At 35.8% G+C, this 23984-nt stretch overlaps 1 protein-coding gene across 2 annotated transcripts; it reads right to left on the bottom strand.

The window, feature by feature from the left end:
• Nucleotides 1-23783, bottom strand: LOC123320592 (GDP-Man:Man(3)GlcNAc(2)-PP-Dol alpha-1,2-mannosyltransferase). 2 transcript variants are annotated; one of them, XM_044907947.1, is made up of 7 exons: nt 23593-23783; nt 23310-23537; nt 22927-23159; nt 11880-12097; nt 9689-9970; nt 4262-4545; nt 1-448 (listed from the first exon to the last, which is right to left on the bottom strand). In XM_044907947.1, the coding sequence occupies exons 1-7, from the start codon at nt 23616-23618 to the stop codon at nt 268-270; spliced, it is 1452 nt and encodes a 483-aa protein (XP_044763882.1). In that variant the 5' UTR covers nt 23619-23783; the 3' UTR covers nt 1-267. The 2 variants fall into 2 exon arrangements, with proteins under 2 accessions (XP_044763882.1, XP_044763883.1); XM_044907948.1 differs by lacking the exon at nt 23593-23783 and having other exon boundaries at nt 22927-23161; nt 23311-23520.
• Nucleotides 23784-23984: the final 201 nt, after the last annotated feature.

Here is a 23984-nt window from a genome sequence, read left to right as displayed (position 1 = left end):
TGATTACATTATTTTTATTACCATCAGTAGATATTTTCAGATTCAACTAAATTGACACTTAATTTGGGAGTTGGGAACTACAGATTCTCCTCATTTCGAAATAATAAAATTACTCTTAGTTAATAAAGTAATTTCACTAACCAATATCACAAATAAAATATGGACCATGCAAAATGATGTACATACATGACATTAAAACTTAGATAGCGGCAAATTAAACTTTAAATCAGACATTTCTCCAATTATTTTACATTAAAATGGGTTTTATTAAAATCTGAATATAGGACCAATTGCTCTCAGAAACTCATTTCTGAACTTTTCAGTACTGAATCTATCAACAGAAGACCTCGCTCTCTCACGAATAGCATTGATCTCATCCTCATCTGCTTTCAAGATATATTTAATGGAATGTGCATAGTCCTGAGGGCATACTGCTAGGAATCCTAGTCTGAAATAAAAGTAAATTCATTAATAAGCTAGAATTGAATTGAACAGATTTTCCGACGTATAGTCCATTCTATTTTATAAAAGCAATCGGTTGGCCTTGGAAATTTGACACTGTATAGAACGAAAATGTGAAGTTATCAAAAAAATTTTGATATTTTTTCAAATCAGACAGAGCCGTTCAACATAATGGTCTTATGGCCGTATGCACCGTTTGATTGAACGAAGCTTAGGCTCCAAAACGACGTTTAAGCATAGAATCTCTATGGAAAAAAGGATGTTTAAGGAATTAATCTCGTTTAATGAAACAGTGCATGTGGCCATTAGTAATTATGTGTTTATCATAATGTGAATTTACTTCCAAAAATAAATGAATTCGAAATAATAAGAATTAACTCCATGTTTAAGTATATGGATAATATATACTTTTATTGCACACTGAGTTCAAGATGTTGTTTTTTTCTGCATGCAAGGTGTTTATCTGATTCCATTCCAAAAAATTTTGCAGTTCTCTGGAGTTTCAATGTTGTTTTATCAATTTTTTATTCTTCAGGTATAATTTGTGTTGACTATTTTGTTCTGAAGCACATGATATTTGTTTTTACTGTGTTTAGTGTAAGCTTGCGAGATTGCAGCCATTCTTCTATTTTTATATGAATGTTTGTTGTCTTCATTAATAGATTTTGAAGATCTGCATCCAAGACCAACCCACTGTTTTTATAAAGGGGAATGGACTATAATACTGGTCGAAGATACCAGCAGTCTATATACGGGCTCTTTTCGAATGTGAGGCTTCGGGAGAACACTGAAGATTTATGCTGACAAACTTGATAGGACCTGATATACCGACCTACATACCAAGAGTAAATGGACTACCCGATGTACTGGACATTGTCGTAATGAAAGACATCACTGAAGAAATCAGCATTGATACAATAGAAGACGGAACATCAGACCGCAATCCCATAGAATTCATAGTGGGACATGCCCAAGAAACGAAGAAGAGACACAAACCAAGGATCTCACAGACTGGGAGAAATATAAGAATTTACTCCAGGAGAAAATCACGAAAATTCCCCAAATAAACATCCGGGATCAATTAGATGAAGCAGTTGAAAAATTGGAAAATCAAACAAAAGAAGTCTATGAAGAAAGCACCAAGAGCATAAGGAAACCAATTCCGAAACATTCACATGGAGATATGCCAAGGGATATAAAGGAACTTATAAAAAAGAACAGAAGACTCAGAAAAATCTACAGAACAACAAAAAGAGAAGAAGACAAGAAGAAACTGAATAAGCATAGTCAGATATTGAAAAATGCTTTAACAGAACTGCGTAATAACAGATGGATAACAGAGATTTAGGGAACTGAATACAATAGAACACTCTGCTTGGAAAATGCAAAAATGCTTAAGACGAGAACGAACAGTTATACCTCCACTGCATGGAGCAAACGGAATGGTATATACGAGACGTGAAAATGCCGAAGCTTTGCCGACTCAATTGAGAGAGAAGCCAGAATAAACTACAGAAATGATGATGACAATGAAGATCTAGAGGAAGAAGTGGAGGCAAACGAAGAACTGATAATGGAACCACCTGAAACCGAAATCATTCCAAAACCGGCTTCACCAACAGAGATCAAAGAGATCATAATGAAATTGAAAAACAGGAAAGCGCCGGGAGAAGATAGGATAACGAATTATATGTTGAAGAAATTGCCTAGAAAAGGAATAGCAGCCTTGACGAATATAACAAACGGAGTGATGAGGACCGAATACTACCCAAAGAGATGGAAAACCGCAGAAATGATAGTTTTCAACAAGCCTAGAAAGGAACGGAAATTTCCTCAATATTATAGACCAATCAGTCTACTATCAGCACTAGGAAAAATCGTCGAGAGGGTTATCGCTAAAAGGCTGAATGAGGAAACAGGAATGTTGAAGATAATTCCACCCGAACAATTTGGATTTCGACGAGAACATTCGACTGGACTCCAATTGCTACGGCTCATAGAATACGTCACCGAAGGAATGCAGACCGAACAGGCCACAGGATTAGTTCTGATGGATATTGAGAGAGCTTTTGATAGAGTATGGCACTAATCTACAAGATGAAAAAAGCAGGATATTCGACCAGGCTTTGCAAGATTATAAGGAACTATCTGAGGAATAGAAACTTGCATCGGCGGCATGGGGCTTCGCAGCCAAGACCACATCAAGAGAATACAGGCCACTGAGAATAAACTCCTTAGAATGGCGATGGATGTACCCTGGTTTGTTAGGAACAAACAAATCTACAAGGAGTTGGAATGGGAACCAGTTACAGAATTTATGAAGAGAACGGCGGAAAGGATATTCGACAAAGCCAAACAACATCCAAATGAGGAACTACGAAGATTAGTCGACTACGATCCAACAGAAGAAGCTAGAAGGTAAAGAACCTACCACCGAAGACCAAGAGATCAGTTAAGGATTTAAATGTAACCAAAGAAGAGCTTAATCTATGAAAGATATAGGCAGCATACAACTATCAACACGACTATGACCGTGTGAGAGTCCAGAAACCATAAGAGTCAACTGGTTAATAGGCAAAATGCCCGGAACCTATGAAGAAGCAGTTAAGGGTTTTTAGTGGGTCTCGAGCTCAAGAGGTTGAGAATCCCCAAACTGTTCCCCCTCAGGAGAGCGTGTGTTCGTCTGTCTTGCAGATTTTCCCCCTGCTGCATCAAAAAAAAAAAAAAAACATTCTATATACGGGCTGTATTTAAAGGTGAGGCTTTTTTTTCGACAAAATAAGTCATTTCACAAATTTCACCATTTCTATATAAAATATTCAAGACGGCTAAGCTACAAAATTTAATTAAATTTCGAGTACGGGACTGTGGAAGGTGACTCCGGCATCGTAAAAAAAAAACAAAACATAAATATATGGCTGGACGTCTATATGTCATGCCGTCTGTTCCGATATTCCTGAACAGTACTGTCAGTATTTCAGAGACGATGCCTATTGGCCCAGTCGTTCGAGTTCTATTGTTATTCAATTGCTGGCCAGTAAAACCAGCAATATCGGAACAGGCCCTATATATGATTAGTTCCATCAGGTCACTTAAAAAAATTGTATCGAGCAATTTAGGGTGAAAAAAGTGTAAAAAATTAAGACAGTTTGTTGAAAGCGCTTGTGTTGAAAAAGTGCTATTATTGTTACCCTATTTCATACCATTTTTACGACGATTGTAGAAGGGTAGAACAAGAAGGTTTCGATGACCAATCTGAAATAAATGGTGAATAATTTATACGAATTTAATTGGTGAGATTTCGAACTAATATTCTATTACTTCACACTGGTATTTTTCTGTTAGTTGGTATCGGAATGGTCCATTTCATAAATCGTTACTTACTGAATAATGAGTAAAATTCGGCTTCCCTAAGTTTCCATTTTCATTTCAACGTTAAAATCGAACGGGCCAATATCCTAAACGAAACCATATGGTTGAGTCAGTCATCACAATATAAGCCTTTTCCATGACTTCGCGATAACTCAGATAACAAATGATCTAGGCATATAAGGATCTATTTCAGTAATCATTTTCAATTTTTTGTCATTTTGAAAGATTTGTATAGGTGATTTTTGGTGAAACGCTTTATTTTGACCATTTCTATCCTCTGTTGAAAAAAGCCTCACCTTCAAATAAAAATTTCAGTCGGAGTAAAATCTCCGGGAACAACAGACTGCCACTTCCCATTCTGGGCACCAACTAGGTTTTACAGATTTATCTTTCCCCGCACTGACAAAAAAAAATCAACTAAACTCACCTCGATCCTTCGGAAGTTTCAATGATATCAAGGACAGGGCCACCCGATCTGTGCGCGACAACTATCAACCCCGACGCCATCTGTTCGACGACGCTGATACCAAAATGCTCATCTTGCATAGTATGGATGCCAATAAACGCCTCTTCCAATTCCTTGTTCAGTTCCTCGAAACTTACATTCACCTTGAACTGTACGTTATTATCCAGACTGAGGTGTTTACTCAAGTCTTTCAGGTCCTTGACTAGCACTTCGTCATTAGCATTGCGACAGCTACCAATCAGAACCTAGAAAATTTATATTCGTCAGCTTTTATCGACATCAGCAAATTCATGAAAATAAACTGCTCTTTTGAAGTAACGGATATTGATATTTTCCGAGTAGATGTATCATATTAATTCTTTTTTCAATTACATAAACTTATACCCATTTCAGAAACGTTTACTGGTGTATCAAGTTTTTATCTATACTCCATTCAGTTTTATTTTAGCAGTCGGTTGGCCATGGAAATTTGACACATTTCATTCTGTATAGTACGAAAATGTGGGGTTATGAAGCTTGTCAAAACATTTTTGGGTTTTAAATCAACGCTATGTTGCCCGTTCTACGTAAAAGTTTCTGTTATTACGTATTTTATCCCAATGTTGAATCTCTTCGGAAAATAAGTGACGAACATAATTAAAGTTTATACAAACTGATTGAAGGCATACCAAATTCACTTATTTGAATGGAAAATACAAGAGATCGGTATAATATCATAATATGCACTAGCTTGAGGAGAGTTAATGTTCTTTGGCTAAAGTTTGAATACGTTACACCAGTAGTAGATTTCAAAAATATTAACCTGAAGATGAAATGCATATGATGCAGTGGTTGGGAATGGGTATCTCCCGAAGGAATTAACAGATAATTACAAGAATGTTAAATTCTTCAACAGAAATCATCTTGCATCAATATAAGTAAAAAGAATTAAAGGAAGGTTCAAGTCAAGATGAACTTCACCTTTGAACAAAAATTTCACATGAATAATCAATTAACAGGACAACTGGCGCGGATTTGTGGCTGTTCATCTCAATACATTAATATAATAATAATAATTAGGTAATTATTGGTACCTTAAGACATTAACAATGTATAGGATAAGTCAAATGAAAAATAGAAAATCAATTTTCGGGAACTAATTCTACGATGACATTAATCGAAAATCCGGTAGTAAACTTTCCGCTTTAATTCACTCAAACATAAAATTCTCAAATGCCACCACTTTTTTGGGTCTCCCAATAGAAAGAAATTTTTTGTCATCCTCTTCATTCACAATTTTTCTGATTGTGGAAATGTTCAGCTGAAATTTAAGTCGTTTAGATTCAGATGAAACATTATATAAATTCTCGGACATTGAATATATCTACATTTCGAACAGGTTGTACGTTATTCCATAAAGAATTATGTACTTAAATTCAATATAGTCACAGCAAGGTGGCAAAATTACATTTCCTAGGTGTGGCGAAATTTTATTATGCCGGGGCGGCAAAATGTCTGGCGGAGGCCCTGTGAATGAGCGGACCTGAATTCTAAATAGCACTTCCTGAAACCCTATCTCACTTTCGGCATTTTCGTAATAAAAATTGATATTAGTTGTGGCAACGGCGTTATGACATTAACGACGTTTCATGAATGCCAACCTCACTCCGTTCTAGTAACAAAAACTTGGGAAAATTATTTCATGGCCAACCGACTGCTAAAATAAATGTGAATGGTGTATAGTTTAATAATTTTATGTCGATGTGAGTCAGAAATGCACATTTCAATAATTTTCTCTTCACTCTGTGTTTCGTTTTCAATAAAATCAAAGGATTTTGCGCAAGTTAAAATCGAATTATCTTTATGCAGAGATAGGTGTCATCCGATAACGATGCCATCAGGTCTTGAGATGCTTCAGGCTGGTCGAACACAAGTACAAGTGGTCAATTCATTCAATGTTAGTCACGTTACTTTGCCACTGAAACTGTTCTTCAAAGACCTAGAGGTGGTGCTACAACGCCATTAGAAGACAATTTTTTACTCTTTCGGTGAGAAGACAACCTCTCAGCACATGGCAAGATAACATATCTTCGAGATAGTTTGTATGTTTGTCTTTCCACAACCCCGAAACCAGAAGTCAGATTTTTATAGGAGTTTCACTATAGTGTAGAGACTTTAGAGGTTAACCTACTATAACCGGTTTTAACATTTTTAAATCAACCCAAAATAATATTCCATTGGAAGAGGGATTTTGACTGGTAAAGGATACTTCGCGAGATATGACAGGTTACAGAAATTCATTCATTCATTCATTGCTGTATCCCGTTTCCGAGAATAAATCTACAAAAATACTCAAAAACAGAACTGTCGGTGGGATCAAACTATAATTTCTTAAGGCTATTTCCGACTGTGTGCCTTCCTGTCACTGAAAAGACTCAACCGTGATCTATACAGATCCTTCCACACTCCGGGCATGGATAGTTACCAACAAGATCTGGTCGCCGCTGTATTCTTCTTGAGTCTCCATTATAACTATGGACCAAAGTCCTCCACTTTGATCGGTCTTACGCTAATTGTTCCTAGTTATGATTGGCATTAACCGATTCTAGGGATTGATGCAGTATATCCTCAAACCGCTTATACTGGCCTCCTGGTTTCCGAGCTCCCTCTATGAATTCGCCATACAGAGCTATTCTGCATCCTCAGAATGTGTCCGCTCCATCTGAGTCGGACTCTCGTTACTTGAGTCTCAATTGTTATACAACTCGCGCGCTGCAAGACTTCTGCATTTGAAGATTTGTGGAACCATCTGATATGATTTATTTGTCTTAGACGTTGTTGCGTTTGTTCAAGCTGTTTAATATGTCGTTTGTAGGGCGTCTAGCTTTCGCTCCCGTAAAGGAGCGTTGGGAGGACCACTGTTTTGTAGACAGCTGTCTTGTTCTTCAGATAGAGGTCGTGATTTTGAAACACTATATCCTTTAGCTTCCAGAATGCCCGTGATGACGAATTGATACGGTTGTGTATTTCCGTGTCCAGGTTAGCCCTAGTATTTATGAAGATTCCCAAGTATTTGAACTGCTCGACCTGTTCTAGAGTTTCATCCTCCAAGCTGATATCTGTTTGAAGGCCTTCTAGCGGATTCACCAAGATTTTGGTTTTGTTAAAATTGAGTCTAAGGCCTTGTTTACAGGCGTCCAACATTATCTGTAGATACTCTGAGCTGCTAGCTACGCAGTCGTTTGCATATTGAAGTTCCGTTGAAGAAATACGAATTTAGGCAAGAATTGAATTGCTACTTCGAGGCGCGGTTATAGACGGGGCACGATCATTTCGATTTGGACTAAGATCATAATAAGTGATTGTAGTTTTTTTTTAGGGAAGGTGTACTGCAAGGATATTGGGTTGTACTAAAGTCAACTAGGTCAGGGTTTATGTGCTTTTTATTGATATCCTCTGACCTAGTTGACTTCAGTACAGGGTGGCCCGTTTAAAATTTCTTATCCCCTTATCTGAGAAATTGTAATAGCTACAAAAAATAGTTTCACATAAAAGTTGTTCATGCTCTTTCGAGCTTTACTTTTTTGATAAAAAAATTAAAAATATCAATTACAGACACGGTGATAACAAAAAATTACCTTTTGTTAAATGGAACATGGAATATATATGATTTGATATTTCAATAGTACTTGAAAAGACATTTTCGAAAACATAGGTCAAAGAGTCAATAAGGATATTTTGTTTTTGACTTATAAGCATTTATCTGTCAAAAAGTGTTCAAAATCAAAAGCCTGTAAAATATATTCTATGAAACCTAGAAAGTTCTACTTGGTGTCAAAAAAATTATAATTTAGTCTTCTTCTTATTGATACTTTTGAAATTTTAAATTTACCAACAAGTAATCAGTGTTGCCAACATTTGAAAATTGTTGTTTTTTCTCAATGTTTTTGAATGGAACTCTCTATACATTAAAATATTTTCGCGTAAAGCGTTCCAAGAGCTATTTGATGATATAGCATATCATGGTTCTCCTGGTCAAAGCTTGAGAGTTATTTACTTTGGTAAATCTAGAATATTGATATAATTCAGTAATGAATAAAATATGTGTCAAAGCTAGAAATGTCAGCTATAGATAATGGAGATAATTTTTGTTGCTATAGAAAGGCTTTCTATATAAAAATCCATTAATAAGAATCAAATCACATTTTTTCAACATAAATTGATTATTAGCTCTTAAATTGAGACTATGAAACCTATGATATGATACATCATCAAATAGCTCATAAAATTCTCCATTTGAAAATGTATTGATAATAGGGTGTTCCATTTGAAAAAAATTGAGGAAAACTACAATTTTCGAATGTTGACAATACTGATTACTTGTTGGTAGTATTCAAAATTTGAAAGCATTAGTGAGTAGAAGACTGAATTACAAATTTTTAGACACCACGTAGGACTTTATAGGTTCAATAGAATACATTTTACAGGCTTTTGAAGTTGGATACTTTTTGACAGATAAATACTCATAGGTCAAAAACAAAAAATCACAGACCCCCTTTGACCCATATATTTGTAAATGTCTTTTCAAGCTCTATTCAAATATCGAATAATATATAGGGAGTTCCATTTAACAAAACCTACCTTTCTGCACCACCCTGTATATAACTGATTTTCTCTTCAAAATTTATCAAAAAAAATAAAGTTCGAAAGAGAATGAACAACTTTTATATGAAATTTCTTTTTGTAGCTATTATACTTTCCCAGATAAGGGGATAGGGAATTTTAAACGGCCACTATGTATAACCCTATAACCTTGCAGTATTCCTTACAAAAAAAAGTCGATAACACACAACCTGAATTTGTTCAGGAAGGTTAGACGAATCTTTCGGAAATTTGAGATCATTTTCAGTTTTCCTCATCGTCAGGGTTTTCTTTACATGCTTATTAATTTTTTGATTACTCCTTTTTTATTTTATTTTTCATAGGTTCATAGGTTTGTCGATTTCTGCTCATTTTCTCTCCTGACATATTCTATTGATATTCGAACTGACGTTTTATTATAAAACATGTAGCGGGTTTGTCAACCAAAAATCTGTTGAGATAAAATAATGGTATTTATCTATATCACATCGATCCTTTATCGGTTATATAAGCCAGGTACAGCTGATTCGCGATTGCCGTAACTGCCTATAAGTTTGGAATATTTAGGAGTATATTATGAAAAAAAAAAGTTATAAATAGTTTAAGTCATATAAGGTCAAGTAGATCATAATATTATTCAATTTTTTTCTGTCGATACATCAATGAGACTTTTTCGTTTCCAGAAGGTTAATAAAGTGTTAATATCGCATCCCCTAGCGGACTTTCCGCTAATCATACACCGCGTATAATATTTTACATGCTATTTACCAGGCAAATTCTCTCGAAAACACCTTCCGGAATTATTTCCCTGAGTTCGTACAACGCCTGTAGCTGTAGCGCGTGGTTTTTTTCTGGTCTGAATTGGGCCAACGACAGTATCTTTATCTTTTCGGGTCTTTCAGCGCTCCTCTTTATCTTCTTGAAATAGTCGACATCACAAGGGGGGTAAACCAAATGCAGCGGACTATTCCACAGTACCGAAAGATGCTCCAAAGTGAAGGTAGAGTTGACTAAGGTGATATCGGAGAATTTTCCTGCGTAAGAATACATCTGAAAATGAAGTATAAATAAAAAATACAATACGTAATTTTTTGAGAGGTATTTCAGAAGATACTCGAAGTCCGTGAACTGAATGCTGCATTTTTATACATTGATTATTTCTAAGAACTGAAATATTCTTCTTATTGTTTTCATACAGGGCGAGCCTTCGACTAGAACTTTTTTAATTTCTCGAATTATTGAAATCATTACAGTTATTAAATTCGAATTTTCATTTTTTTATGTATCATATCGTCATGTATTTATGACTAAACGTGTTTTCTGCTATGTCCAAAAGGTAATTAAGTTATTGCACCTAAAGGAGCCAGAAATGTATGAGAAATCGACATGGGACAGGCAACATTCAACTTAACTGTTATGTTTATCTTTGGAGCAAATGGAGACATCATTCCTCCAATGCTCATCTACCCAAATAAAAGGCGCACTGCTGAAATCGCAAAAAGTTTGCCAGATAACTGGGGCTATGGACTTTCAGACAATGGGAGGATGAATATGTGACCAATATTTTACACCCTTAGTTGAAAAAAAAAGGAACTATTATCACTATTATTCTGGGTGTTAATTATTATCGAAGTATGTCAATGATCGTCAAGATTTGTTTCTTGGAGAAATTGCTTTCCCTTCAATTTTTAAGCAAGATATATAACAAGTTCTCAATATTTATCGAAAAAGCATTTTTCAAATATAGTTTAAATAATCACTACACAGTTGAAACTAAATTGCAAACGGAAATTATTATTTCAAAGTGTGAATGCGTCTCCAATCATACTGTGTCTCCTACCCTATTGTTTTTGGCAAATTCAATATAAATATTCGAGAGAAAAAAAAAATTTTTTGTATCTTTTTCAGCAAAATGAATTTAAAAACTTGACAAATGGACAGTGTTTTATAAGGCCAGAGGATTGCACTGTTCAAACATATGTTCAAGTCAAAGCCTCGCCCTGATTATTATTCATGATATTTCCTATAGGTACATAAATTGTTATGTCCAAAATAAATTATTATTATTATATATCGACGGACGATGTGTGTATCTGAAACTTATCGAATATAATTATATTATAATTAATCTTATGAACTACTCGTCAAAAGTTAAGGATATTATTTACTTAAAAAAAAATCGTCATTTGTTGTAGTTTAATAACAATGCAAACTTGGCATCTTATCTGTCTGCTTTCCACCAAGTTAAGAAAACTTTGCTCAATTTGTTGTGGCAAAAGACCTATGAGTTATTGAATCTCCAGCTGTAGTAGTTGGGGTGCCCAAAAGGGGAAATTCGGGATTTACTCGAGCGTGTCAGCTTGACATATGGGAAGATACCTTAGACCCTGTAGAGTACCTCTACCAAAAATAAGACCTCTATATAGGGGGAATTGTCTAAGACAGCCTGTCAGAATAGTGAAAAAAAAACCATGATTGTACATACTAGAGCCTGTCAGATTAAGATGTATATGATTAATTACATGTTGAAAAATGTACATTATCTTAATCTGACAATTCAACCGTGACGAAAATGTGTGGGGGGCACCAAACTTGAGAAAAAAATGTCCCGTGCACATTCTCAAGCGAGGTGGCTTTTTTTCTTAATTTGAAGCTAATGATTCAAGAATAGCGGAAAAAATATAATCTGACAGTTTCAGCAAGCCGAAACAATAAAAAATGGCCAAAGATCACATAAATCAGTTTTTTTTTAATTATCTCCTCTCCTGGGCTTCAAATTATTTTCGCATTCATTATAAAGTTGTAGAACATATCATTTTCTATAAACTTTGCCCGAAGCAATTTTTTCTACGTTTCAAAGTTTTTGAAATATATGTCGATGAATGTAGGTACATTAGACTGGGTTTATATCCTTAAATTTTGACAAGCATTTTATGTTTAATGAAAACTTATGACTAACCAATGCAAAATATTTGTAATAGATGATTTTTCCGAAAGTGAGGAAAGGACTTCTGGCTATACGTCCCGAATTGTTATACATAATTTCTCTATTCGACACTCTTTTGGTCATTTCTTTGGTGATAATTGGGTAATGAATGTAACTGCCAGTGCGACAACCTCCTATGTATTTGAATATAAACATTGCGAAAGTCAGTCCAATAGTGTCTATCATAATATCTGGAAACAAAACCTGAATCAAATCAGTGCTTTTTCTTCGGCCATACGATCATAGGATGTATGTGCTTATTCTAATCTAGTCAACATTCTTTGTTGTCATGGTCGTCAAGTTTGAAACAAATCATATTTATTGTCAAATTCCCATAGTAAACATTCTTCCACCTAAATTTTCTGGTAAGGAAATATGATGCCCAATTCCTAATGAGCAAATTTAACGCGAAGAATAATGTTTTTTTTGTGTGAAATTCAACAATTTATGAGTTATTGGGATTCTTAAAAAAATGATGTAAACTTTTTTGAATATTTCTGCTAGGGTTTTTTTAAGCTATAATTTGGCGTGAACTGTGTTCAAAAATATCTTCAAAATATATTCTGTGTGACATCACTAGTTCAATCTTCGCCAAAAAGAAAAGTTCTGAAAGCTTCACATCACGATATGATAACAGCGATTTGGGTTCGAACTAATCCATTTTAATTTTTTTCATGATATACTATGATAACAGTGTCAGTATTTTAATATGTTTATATTTTAATATTTTCAAAATACAGCCTATATTCTTTATTGTTCCAGTCGATTCTGAGTAAAAAAGGAGGGTGGTTACCGATATAAAAATCATACCTCATATAAAAACTTTCAGAGTTATCAAGGAAACACTTGAAGTAAAGGAAAACATTCATTTCGAACTGATTTATTAGTGTAACAACAGAAAAATTTAAACATTAAACATTTAAACATTTCATGGTACCTAATAAATTGTTTGTTGGGATTGTTGAGAAGCACTGAACTCTGAAAGACCAGGTCAAATGAGACTCTGAAATCTTCGAAACAAAAAGTGATGAAAGAGAGCAAAGGAAAAAAAATGAATAACAGAATAGTAGTGGGTGTACCAAAGCAGGATGATAAAACAACCAACAATATCGTTATGCGGATTGCAGAGTCAATGCAAGCACCTATGAACGAAGATGAAATTGATGAAAGTTTCCGAATAAGCAAGAAAGAAGATAGCCCTATTTTGGTGAAATTCAAAGACAAACAAAAAGGCTACTTCTGGATGCAATAAGAAAACAAAAAGGTACTACACTGAGCATATGCGGCGTGAATAGTGATCACAAGAAAATATAGAAAGAAGAAGAAGAGCCCTACTTAAAGGCGATAGAGTTGATAAAGTATACTCATTCATTCATTCATTGCTGTATCCCGTTGCCAGGAATGAATCTACAAAAAGACGAAAAAAGGGGGAAAAAAAGAAAAGAAAAAAAAAAGGTGCGAACAGACTTATAATTTTTCAGGGCTAATTGCGACCGTGTGCTCTCCTGTGACTGTAGAGTCCCAACCGTGACCTACATATCCTACCACACTCCGGGCATGGATAGTCACCAACCAGATCTGGCCGCCGCTGAATCTTTCTCGAGTCTCCATTATAACTGTGTACCAAAGACCTCCACTGTGACCTTTCTAACGCTAGTTGTTCCCAGTTATGATTGGCATTAACTGATTTTAGGGATTGATGTAGTGTATCCTTAAACCGCTTGTACTGGCCTCCTGGCTTCCGGCCTCCCACAGTGAATTCGCCATATAGAGCTATTTTGGGGAGTCTTGTGTCTTGCATTCTCAGAATGTGGCCGCCCCATCTGAGTCGGACCCTCGTTACTTGAGTCTCAATTGTTGTACAACTAGCGCGCTGCAAGACTTCTGCATTCGAAACTTTGTGGAATCATCTGATGTGCATTATCTGTCTTAGATGACGTTGTTGCGTTTGTTCAAGCTGTTTAATATGTCGCCTGTAGGGCGTCCAGTTTTCGCTTCCGTAAAGAAGCGTTGGGAGGACCACTGCCTTGTAAACAGCTGGCTTGGTCTTCAGATTGAGGTCGTGATTTTGAAACACTCTATCCTTTAGCTCCCAGAATGCCCGTGATGCCGAATTGATACGTTTGTGTATTTCCGTGTCAAGGTTAGCCCTAGTATTTATGAAGCTTCCCAAGTATTTGAACTGCTCGACCTGTTGTAGAGTTTCATTCTCCAGGCTGATATCTGTTGGAAGGCTTTCTGACGGACTAACCAGGATTTGGTTTTGTCGATATTTAGTCTAAGGCCTAAAGCTTCGTATATATGTTTATAGGTGTCCGACATTATCTGTAGATCCTCCGAGCTGCTAGCGATAAGTGAACAGTCGTCTGCATATTGAAGTTCAGTGATAAACTTGGTACTGGTTTTTGCTCTGAGGCGCTTCAAGTTAAACAGGCCTACATCAAATCTGAATCTTATCCCAACACCTCTTACAGGCATACTCATGTCAGCAATCATCAACACAGCTATGGCGAAAATATTGACAGTAAAGGCGCTAATACGCAGCCTTGTTTTATTCCAGAGTTGGTTGAGAAATGGTCGGTTGAAGAACCATTATGCTGTATTCTAGCGGTGTTGTTGGTAAGAAGGCTTTCACACACTGCTAAGAATTTTTTGGGTACTCCAAGATGTGCCATGATTTTCCATAGCGCTCTCCGATTCACCGAATCGAACGCCTTACTTAGATCGATGTAGGCTGTATAGATCCTTGATTGTTGTTCACGGGCCTTCTCTTGCAGCTGTCGCAGTGTGAAAATTAGGTCCACCGTACCTCGATTTGGTCTAAAGCCGCACTGGGATTCAGGCAATAGCTTCTCCAAGAGTGGAACCAGACGATTAGCCATAATCTTCGAGAGAATTTTACCGGCCACACTAAGCAACGATATGCCCCTGTAGTTGTTGCAATTCGACGTATCGCCTTTGTTCTTATAGAGGTTGATAACTAAAGCATCTCTGAAGTCTTGTGGCACATCTCCCTGTTCCCAGATCTTGCGGAATAGTGTTAGGAGACTATTGACAATTTCTTCATCCAAGGCCTTGAATATCTCCGCTTGAATGCCGTCTAGACCAGTTGACTTATCATTTTTCATATTTTTAATCGCACTTATGACCGTCTTCTGTCGACATGGAAATATATTCATAACGAAAAACTGGACCGCAGTTCCACAGTTAGTGAAAAATGAAGACTACCTCACCTTAATTCACAGAATGTACGAAACGTACAATAAATATCCAAAATCAGATATATCAAAAATTCATAAACTCAATTCAACCAAATATTTCCATTCGAAATTATTTAGATCATCCGCTCTTTCATAATTGTTATTTCCTGTGTAAGTAGGCCAGGTGAGACAAAGGACTGCAGTAGTTTGTTTTAATATCTAACATTCCTTAATCCAACTGCAGCAATTTAGCAAGTAAAGAAAAATGTACTGAATATGCAAAATGTAAGTCGATTTCGATTATGTGGTCTTGACGTCATTGTACAATTTGACTATATATAGTTTGTTAGATTAGGAAATAAACGTTCATTATCAAGTGATCCGCATTATCAATCTCAATCCTCGAGTCCCTAAGTTTTCACCAACCTAGAACTCTTAGAACTTGAGGTCAAATTGAGATACCACCCCAACATTGGTCCTTCGAGCCTACAATCAACCACCAGGGTCTTTGGAATACATCCACTGAACCCACATCAAGAAGCAGTCATCGGACTTACAACCCTTTGACTCAACCACCAGGAAAATACATCCACTGGGCACACATCAAGAAGCAGTCATCGGACTTACAACCCTTTGACTCAACCACCAGGGAAATACATCCACTGGGCACACATCAAGCAGCAGTCATCGGACTTACAACCCTTTGACTCAACCACCAGGGAAATACATCCACTGGGCACACAACAAGAAGCAGTCAACGGACTCAACCACCAGGGACTTTGGAAAACATCCACTGAACCCACATCAAGAAGCAGTCAACGGACTCGACCACCAGGGACTTTGGAAAACACCCACTGTATCCACGATTCACAAGAAATTAACCACCCACATAATATCCAGCCACTGGATAACAATGGACAATGGACAATGGAAAACCTCGTCGCCGAGCAGTTCAAAACGGCCGAAGCCATAAAAAGGGCTCATACCAATATGAAAAAAGATTCACCATCGAGAAAAACCAAAGAATACTGCGACAGGAAGATGGCACAATTAAATGAAGAATGGGACAACTTCAAAGAAACTCATCAGAAGCTACAAGAACTTCCGAAAACCCATGAATACCATACCAAGGACGTATATGGGCAAGCCGAAAAGATTTATCAACAAGCAATTGCCCATTTGGAAAAAATTGAGCAAAAACTTCGGGAAGATGGACTTACGACGGAAGGAAATGCCCACAAACCATTAATTACCGATTCCCAAATCATCAAAGAACAGATGTCGAGCATTCAATTATTCCTGAAAGATCTGAACAGAATCAACAACCTACTAGAAGATGAAAGTCATTACGAACTACTGAAGGTCAAACAACAAAATATGAAAAGAAGATGGTCAGAAATTGTCTCTCTGGAAATCAAAATAAACACACTGGGAACAGAAGATACAGAGTTATATTCAAAAAATGGATACTTCGATGAGGCAAATGAAAAATACGAAGAAACCCAAGCCAAATTAATAACCACAATCCGAAGAGAAAATTCAGCAGGATCCTCAAAAATTAATCTTCCAACTACAACTATTCCGACATTCACTGGACTGTATGACTCATGGCCCAACTTCCGAGATATATTCAAGCAACTAGTAGACAACAACAGTTCCTTCGGAGGTGTAGAAAAAATGCAACTGCTGAAAACAAATCTCAGAGGAGAGCCCGCCAGAATTATCCAACATCTGGAAATATCATCTTCCAACTACCAAACGGCCTGGAAACTCATAGAGGAAAGATACAACAACCCAAGGATGCTGTTCAATAAACACATGGACAATCTTCTCAATTTCACCAATCTGAATTCTGAATCAGCAGGAGCCATGAAGAAATTACACGACACTATTAGGGAAAGCACAGAAGCCCTCAGAAACATGAATATAAACAAATGGGAAGACATAATTGCATATATCATGCTAAGAAAACTAGATTCAACTACAGCAAATCTCTACGAGCAAAGTGTAAACAAGCCACGAGATATTCAGCACCTGGATGACCTCATCAGCTTCCTAGCTCAACGTTTCCAAACACTTGAAGTCGTCAGAACGAATACAAAAAAACCAGAAAGAAAGTACGATGAACACCAGAAAATAAACAGTCACCTCCAGAGAACAACAAAGTGCAGCATATGCAACAATCTCCACGAAATCTACAGATGTGAAAAATTCAAAAATCTTAGCGGAGCTGAAAGAGAAGCACACATCAATCAGAAACAACTATGCAGGAACTGCCTGAGTCACCACTTCAAACAAATCTGTCACTGTCGTTCCAGATGCCAAAAATGCAACGGTCGCCATCATACAATGCTCCATCGAGAAAAGCGGAGTGATGATACAAAAAGGCAACATCCTTCCAATCCCACTCAAGAAAGGGTCAATTCACATCTGGGACACGCAAAGAACAACCTTCAAGAATCAAAGACCTCAGTGCTAGCAACCGCCCTCATCAGAGCCACCAACAAAAACGATGAAAAAATAACTCTAAGAGCCCTGATTGACCCAGGATCACAAGCCTCTTTCATCACAACAGCCGCAGCTCAAGCATTGGGAAAACAAAAAATCAAACAAAACGCCGAAATAACCGGCCTAGGAAATACTGCTACGGAATCCAGGTGGAAAATAAATACGAACATTACACCCAACTTCGACAGTGAATTTGCGATAGACGCTGAGCTCAATGTAATAGGCAAAGTTACAAATAATATGCCATCCACTCACCTTTATACCAAAATCAACTGGGATAATACACAACTCGCAGATCCATTATTCCATGTACCAGGTCCAATCGACGTTCTACTTGGAATTGACTACTTCCCCAAGTATATGAAGTCGGGATTCAAGGCAACAGAGGATGGACTAGTAGCACAAAACACTCATTTCGGATGGATTATTAGCGGAACCGCATCATCGAGTCCACAACTTCGTGTAGCAAGCTTGATCACGAATTTGAATGAAAATTCACAACTCACAAAATTCTGGAACATCGAAGAAGCAGAAAATTCAGGGCCGGATTAACCCCAGGGCAAAAAGGGCAATTGCCCTGGGCGAATTCAGTATTACGAGCGAATTCATTGTTAATAACAGTATCTAAATACGAAAATCACTGAAATCGAGAAAACCGATTCGAAATAATAGAAACATACGGTTTCGATTTTCTATCGATATCAATCGTCATAATATACGTTCCAGGTACTTTCCAAACGAACTGTTGCCTATTTCGATGCCCGAGCTTCCGCGCATTCTATTCACTCTGAAATATTGTGATTAGTCAGTATTACAGGGTGAATAGAAAGCGCACGCATCGAAAACGAATTGCGAATACCGCAATACCGGGCATGTGATTTTATTTTATTGTTTCAGTTATTCTGTATTTATATTTCTAACATTACTGTCGATGTACGTAATAATATATTTATTTCAATAGAAGGTTTTCATTGTGCAAATATAAAAGTGAATGGAATAAGAGTGCTTAGACGAAGTAGAGCAAGCACAGAGGCTCAATTCAACTGTTGATTAAATTCTTTAAAAATATTGATACCCCCAAGTGAATTTCGACCTCCATTACACGCTTTCCAGATTGCAGGAATCATTTTGCGATTTTTTTTTTCAAAATATGTTGTTTTTTCATAAATACCTACTTATTTGTCTGAAAAATGTGAGAAACGTTTTTGTTTTGTAAATTGAATATTCTTTAATTTTTCATCATGTTAATGAGCGTATACTCACTGAAAAACGGTTCGTGCAACGTCAATGAAAATCCCATAAAATTTCATTATGACTTTCTTTGTCGGTTTATCAGTGTGGACGTATTGCGAACTGAACACCTGTGTCGTTTGGAGCGATTCGATAGTTGTCAGTTTTGAACGCAGGCTCAAAGGAAATAAACACTTGGTCTGTGAACGAGTATTTTGAGTATGTTCGTTAGTGAGTACGACTGAAGAACAAGTTGAAATGACCCAGTAGGAAACATAAAGTGTAGGAAATTTCAGGGCGGAACGAGGGAGTTTGATAGAATTATTTTGGGAACAATGAGTCATATAGTATACCACAAATGAGGATTTAATAAAAAGAATTTCAATTTTGATGCTTGGGAGGGAATAGCAAGAGCTGCAGAAATTTTGAGAATATGTGTTTTCATTCCGTAATCTCAAATGCTGAAAACTAGAGGATAAATTTACTTTTTCCGATATTATAGCGGATAAAAAATAAAATCGTGATTGTTTTAAAAAATTCAGTCTCGTGAAACACAAAAAAACGACTGTATGCAAAAATTTAAATTTTGTAGGATTTTTTGCGAACATTGAACATTGAACTGTCTAATGCATTCTTAACATTAGTTCACTCTTTATTTTTGACTCAGCGAAACCTAGTTCATATATATTATAAGTTGTTTTTAATTCACCTTTTTTTTTCAACTACCTGTATCATATGTCCGTATTTTTTCATAATTTTTGCTGGCTGTTACTTTTCAATGAAAAAAACTTCATTATGAAAATATCTCTGTTCCTTTTTTATTAAAAGATCATTTTTGTAATATGAGGGGGCGAAAAAATATCTTGTGCCCCGGGCGCCAAGTGGTCTTAATCCGGCCCTGAGAAAATTCCGAGGAAACAACAACAAGCACCGACTGATGCACACGCGAGCAATAGACCAGTTCATCCTGAGGAGATCGAGCTGCAGCCAATATACAATGACTCCAGACTAGGCGGCCAGCTCCAGGGATGACAACCACCAACAAAGACATCATGACCCCAACCACATCACCATGGCCGCCGGGAATATGTACGAAACGTACAATAAATATCCAAAATCAGATATATCAAAAATTCATAAACTCAATTCAACCAAATATTTCCATTCGAAATTATTTAGATCATCCGCTCTTTCATAATTGTTATTTCCTGTGTAAGTAGGCCAGGTGAGACAAAGGACTGCAGTAGTTTGTTTTAATATCTAACATTCCTAAATCCAACTGCAGCAATTTTGCAAGTAAAGAAAAATGTACTGAATATGCAAAATGTAAGTCGATTTCGATTATGTGGTCTTGACGTCATTGTACAATTTGACTATATATAGTTTGTTAGATTAGGAAATAAACGTTCATTATCAAGTGAACCGCATTATCAATCTCAATCCTCGAGTCCCTAAGTTTTCACCAACCTAGAACTCTTAGAACTTGAGGTCAAATTGAGATACCACCCCAACACAGAAATACATAGGACAAAGAACTCTATGGTAGAATTCGCAAGCCTAAATGATATACTGGAAGAATATAAAGACTGCAATACCGTTGACTGTGATAGTTTTTTGGAGATAGATTATTTCGATAACTGTGATGATTTGAACATTATACATGTAAATATTCGTAGCATTTATAAAAACTATGAAAGTTTCTTTGTGTTGTTGGATTCCTTGGGTGAAGAATTTGACATAATAGTGATGTGCGAGACACATATACAAAATTTTAATGATTTCTCTATAACGCATTATGTAGCATGCAATAATGAAAGTACTTCAAATGGATTTGATGGCTGTGTATCATATATCAAGGATGATATTCATCTTGATCATAAAATAAAAGAAATACGAACCACAAAATTTTTACGAGTAATGGTTAAGAAAAATGAAGCCATGCTCAACATTCTGCATTCTGGCAACCTATAGAGCTCCTTCAGGTGGTGCAGATGTGTTCATTGAGGATCTACTTGAAAACACAATAAGAGATCCGGATAAAATGTATTTATTTGTAGGAGACATAAACATTAATCTGCTTGTCACAGAATCTAGTGCTTCAAGTGAATATTTAACTCTTCTGCAGAGTTTTGGATTTAGCAGACAAATAAACAAACCCACTCATATACAACTCTACAACATGCATTGATCATTTTTTCATGAAGTATAAAACACAAGATTGCGAAAGTATAAACTCAGTAAATACTACCTTTAGTATTTAACATGACATGACTGACCACTACCCAGTATTTCTAAATATAAAACTGAAAAAACAAGAGAGAGAAACAAAATGAACAAAAAGCACACCATAAAATCAATCAGATTGAAAGATGTTGGAGGAAATTGACTGGAAACCAGTGGTAAAAATGGAAGATGATAACACCACTATTTACAGCGCAAAAGTAAATAATGAAAACCATATTTTCAAGGAGCAAAGATTCCCAACCAGACTACTTCTTGAGGAAAGTCAATTGCTAACGATACACCAGTTACACAAAAAATCGCTGATTCGCTTGATGATCAATATTTCAATCTAAAGGTCAGAAATAAAACATAATAGGAACACTAGGAGTGTGTCATACCGGAATGTGGAAATACCCAACACCAGATTGACGTTGTGTCAAAGGCATCCTAAATATCTCGGTACAAGGATATATAACCAGCTACCAAATGAGCTCAGAGCTACTAAATATAGAAGCATCAAAAGTAAGATTATAGAATGGATTAGACAAAACAGCATGAATATTTGAAAATTTTTTGCGGACTATTTATTGAATTTAGGAAGGAGTTATATTATAAATTACAGGAGAATAGCATGACTCATAAGATTGACTGGCTGTGCATACAGATTCGTATCCATCGCACAGCTATAAGTCCAGAAATCAGAGGGATTTGAATTTTGGTTTAATTTATTGTTATGTTTATTACTTGGTTTCATTACTTTATTTTGTTGTATGCATTGTTTTGTTGGCCAAATATATTATTATTATAGTTCAAAATAGTTGTTTTCCCTTATTCCAAGTTTTTCTTTGATAAATTTGAAAGTTTCCATTTTGGGTATAGGGTTCATTTAGTTGAAGCCTGCTCTTGGTTACGTCAAATCGACAGAAATAATAAAGGTTTTAATTTGGAAATCTTGAATTTTTGATTGATTTGATTTGTCCAATTTGATGATTTTCTCATAAACACCTTTACATTTTATTTCCAATTAGCAAACTAATAATACTGTCATAATACTACATAGGGTATGGTAGTGTGTAGGCAGTATTTCGGCGTGGTTACTTTGGTGAAAAATAATGTGCAATTCAGGAATTTCATGTATACTTACTAACCATAGTAACCAAAGTGTATATATGGGCAATATAAATACTGAAATAATTGAAAACGGTAAAGATTGATGTTGAAAAAAACATCCCCAGCAGAAATATTCAGCAGAAAATTCTGATTACATTTTATAAACATGTAATAATAGGCCATTGCGGTGAATCACCCTGTATAGAGTAAGTAATTACACAACTTCGAAATTTGATTTTTCTGTGAATTCTTGATGATGTGTACAAAATTTTGCTGAGAAATAATTCTAAAATCTTGCATGAAATGCTGACAGAGTTAAAAGGAATGTTCATGTACCATTAGATTTGAATTCTGGCACTAATGCTGCAAATGCCATATGTGTAACTTCCGAAAGAACATTTTTTCTGAAAACATGCACAGAACACATTACTCGACCAAAAAGCATATTATGCATCAATGGAGGAAAAAGCTTGTGTGCTCCCATGGCAACAAACGTTTAGCTGAGTCTGAAAAATCGTTCCCCATTGAAAGAAGATTTTGGCATATTTCGAACCGCAAATCAGTGTCAATCGTTTTTCATCATATCTTGATATAAAGCTTTCAAACCTATTCATTTTGGTGAATATTGAACTAGTGGCATCACACAGAATATATTTTGAAGATATTTTTGAAAATAGTTCAACACCAAAATACGGCTCAAATAGAAGATTAAAATATAATTGCAGAATGTTGTGAGTTTAAATTCTCACCTGGGGTGAATCGTTGTAGAGCCTCAAAACCTAAATACATAGAACCCACTGCTTGGCCCAATAATGTGAAACATGGATATTTGGATGCTTCAATCCAAGATCTTTTAGTTAAATATATAAATTTGATATTTTTCTGTATATCAATATTCATCACATTCTTGACTTTAAGCAAGATCTCCTCAGCTGACACATCAATATCCCCAGTGTAGATGTAGAATTCAGCTGTGTGATATCTAAAAGTTATTTTTTTTATTATAGGTGTGATGAGGATTGAAGATTCTTTTCTTTCTAATGAATAAAATTCGATTCTGTCGAAATTCAGAATCTTCCATTTCATTAAATAAGGAATAATGGAAAAATATTACTTTCAAACAACATTGTACCTTTTTTGTAATGCTTCCACAGCCACCCACAAAACTCTTTCTCCTCCTCCACCAGCATTACAGTAAGGGTGAAAAAGGCCAACTTTTAAATTTTTGGTATTATTACGTCTTTTCTCATGAAACTTAATTTTACAATAATATAACACCCCAATAAGTGCGAATAATATAATTGTCACGAATATCGAACATAATATTCCCAATGTTTTCAATTGTACTAAAATTGGAAACCTAAAATCAGGAAAAATAAACGACATTGAAGTTTAGGTTCAGCCTTAATTATTACATATAATTCATGAAAAATCCAGCCATGCTACAGCTGATCTATAAGTGTATTGATAGATACAGATACTTTCAGTGTAATCTGTAATTCAGCAATAAAAGATTCATTCATTCATTCATGGTTAATTTTTATCATTCAAAGTTTACGTGTCCACTTCACTGTTTATTTTTGAAGTTGGATCATAGATACACAATTTTTTTGAGTGTTGGGTTAGTTTCTCTAAGGTTAGGTTAGATCATAGAGAAACAAAGACTTTTCTTTTTCTATGCTCGTACCTGAGGCGTAGTCAAGTTCGTTTTTCCAGGGGGCGACGGATATTTTCGTAATGTGATCAAAAATCATATAAGATAAAGAGCTTCTTTAGTAGTTTTCCTTTTTACTATCCGAGAAAGACA

Source organism: Coccinella septempunctata, chromosome 9, assembly GCF_907165205.1.
Source record: "Coccinella septempunctata chromosome 9, icCocSept1.1, whole genome shotgun sequence".
NCBI lineage: Eukaryota > Metazoa > Arthropoda > Insecta > Coleoptera > Coccinellidae > Coccinella > Coccinella septempunctata.
The sequence above is the reverse complement of the archived record's forward strand: the minus strand, read 5'-3'. Positions and strand labels throughout refer to the sequence as shown.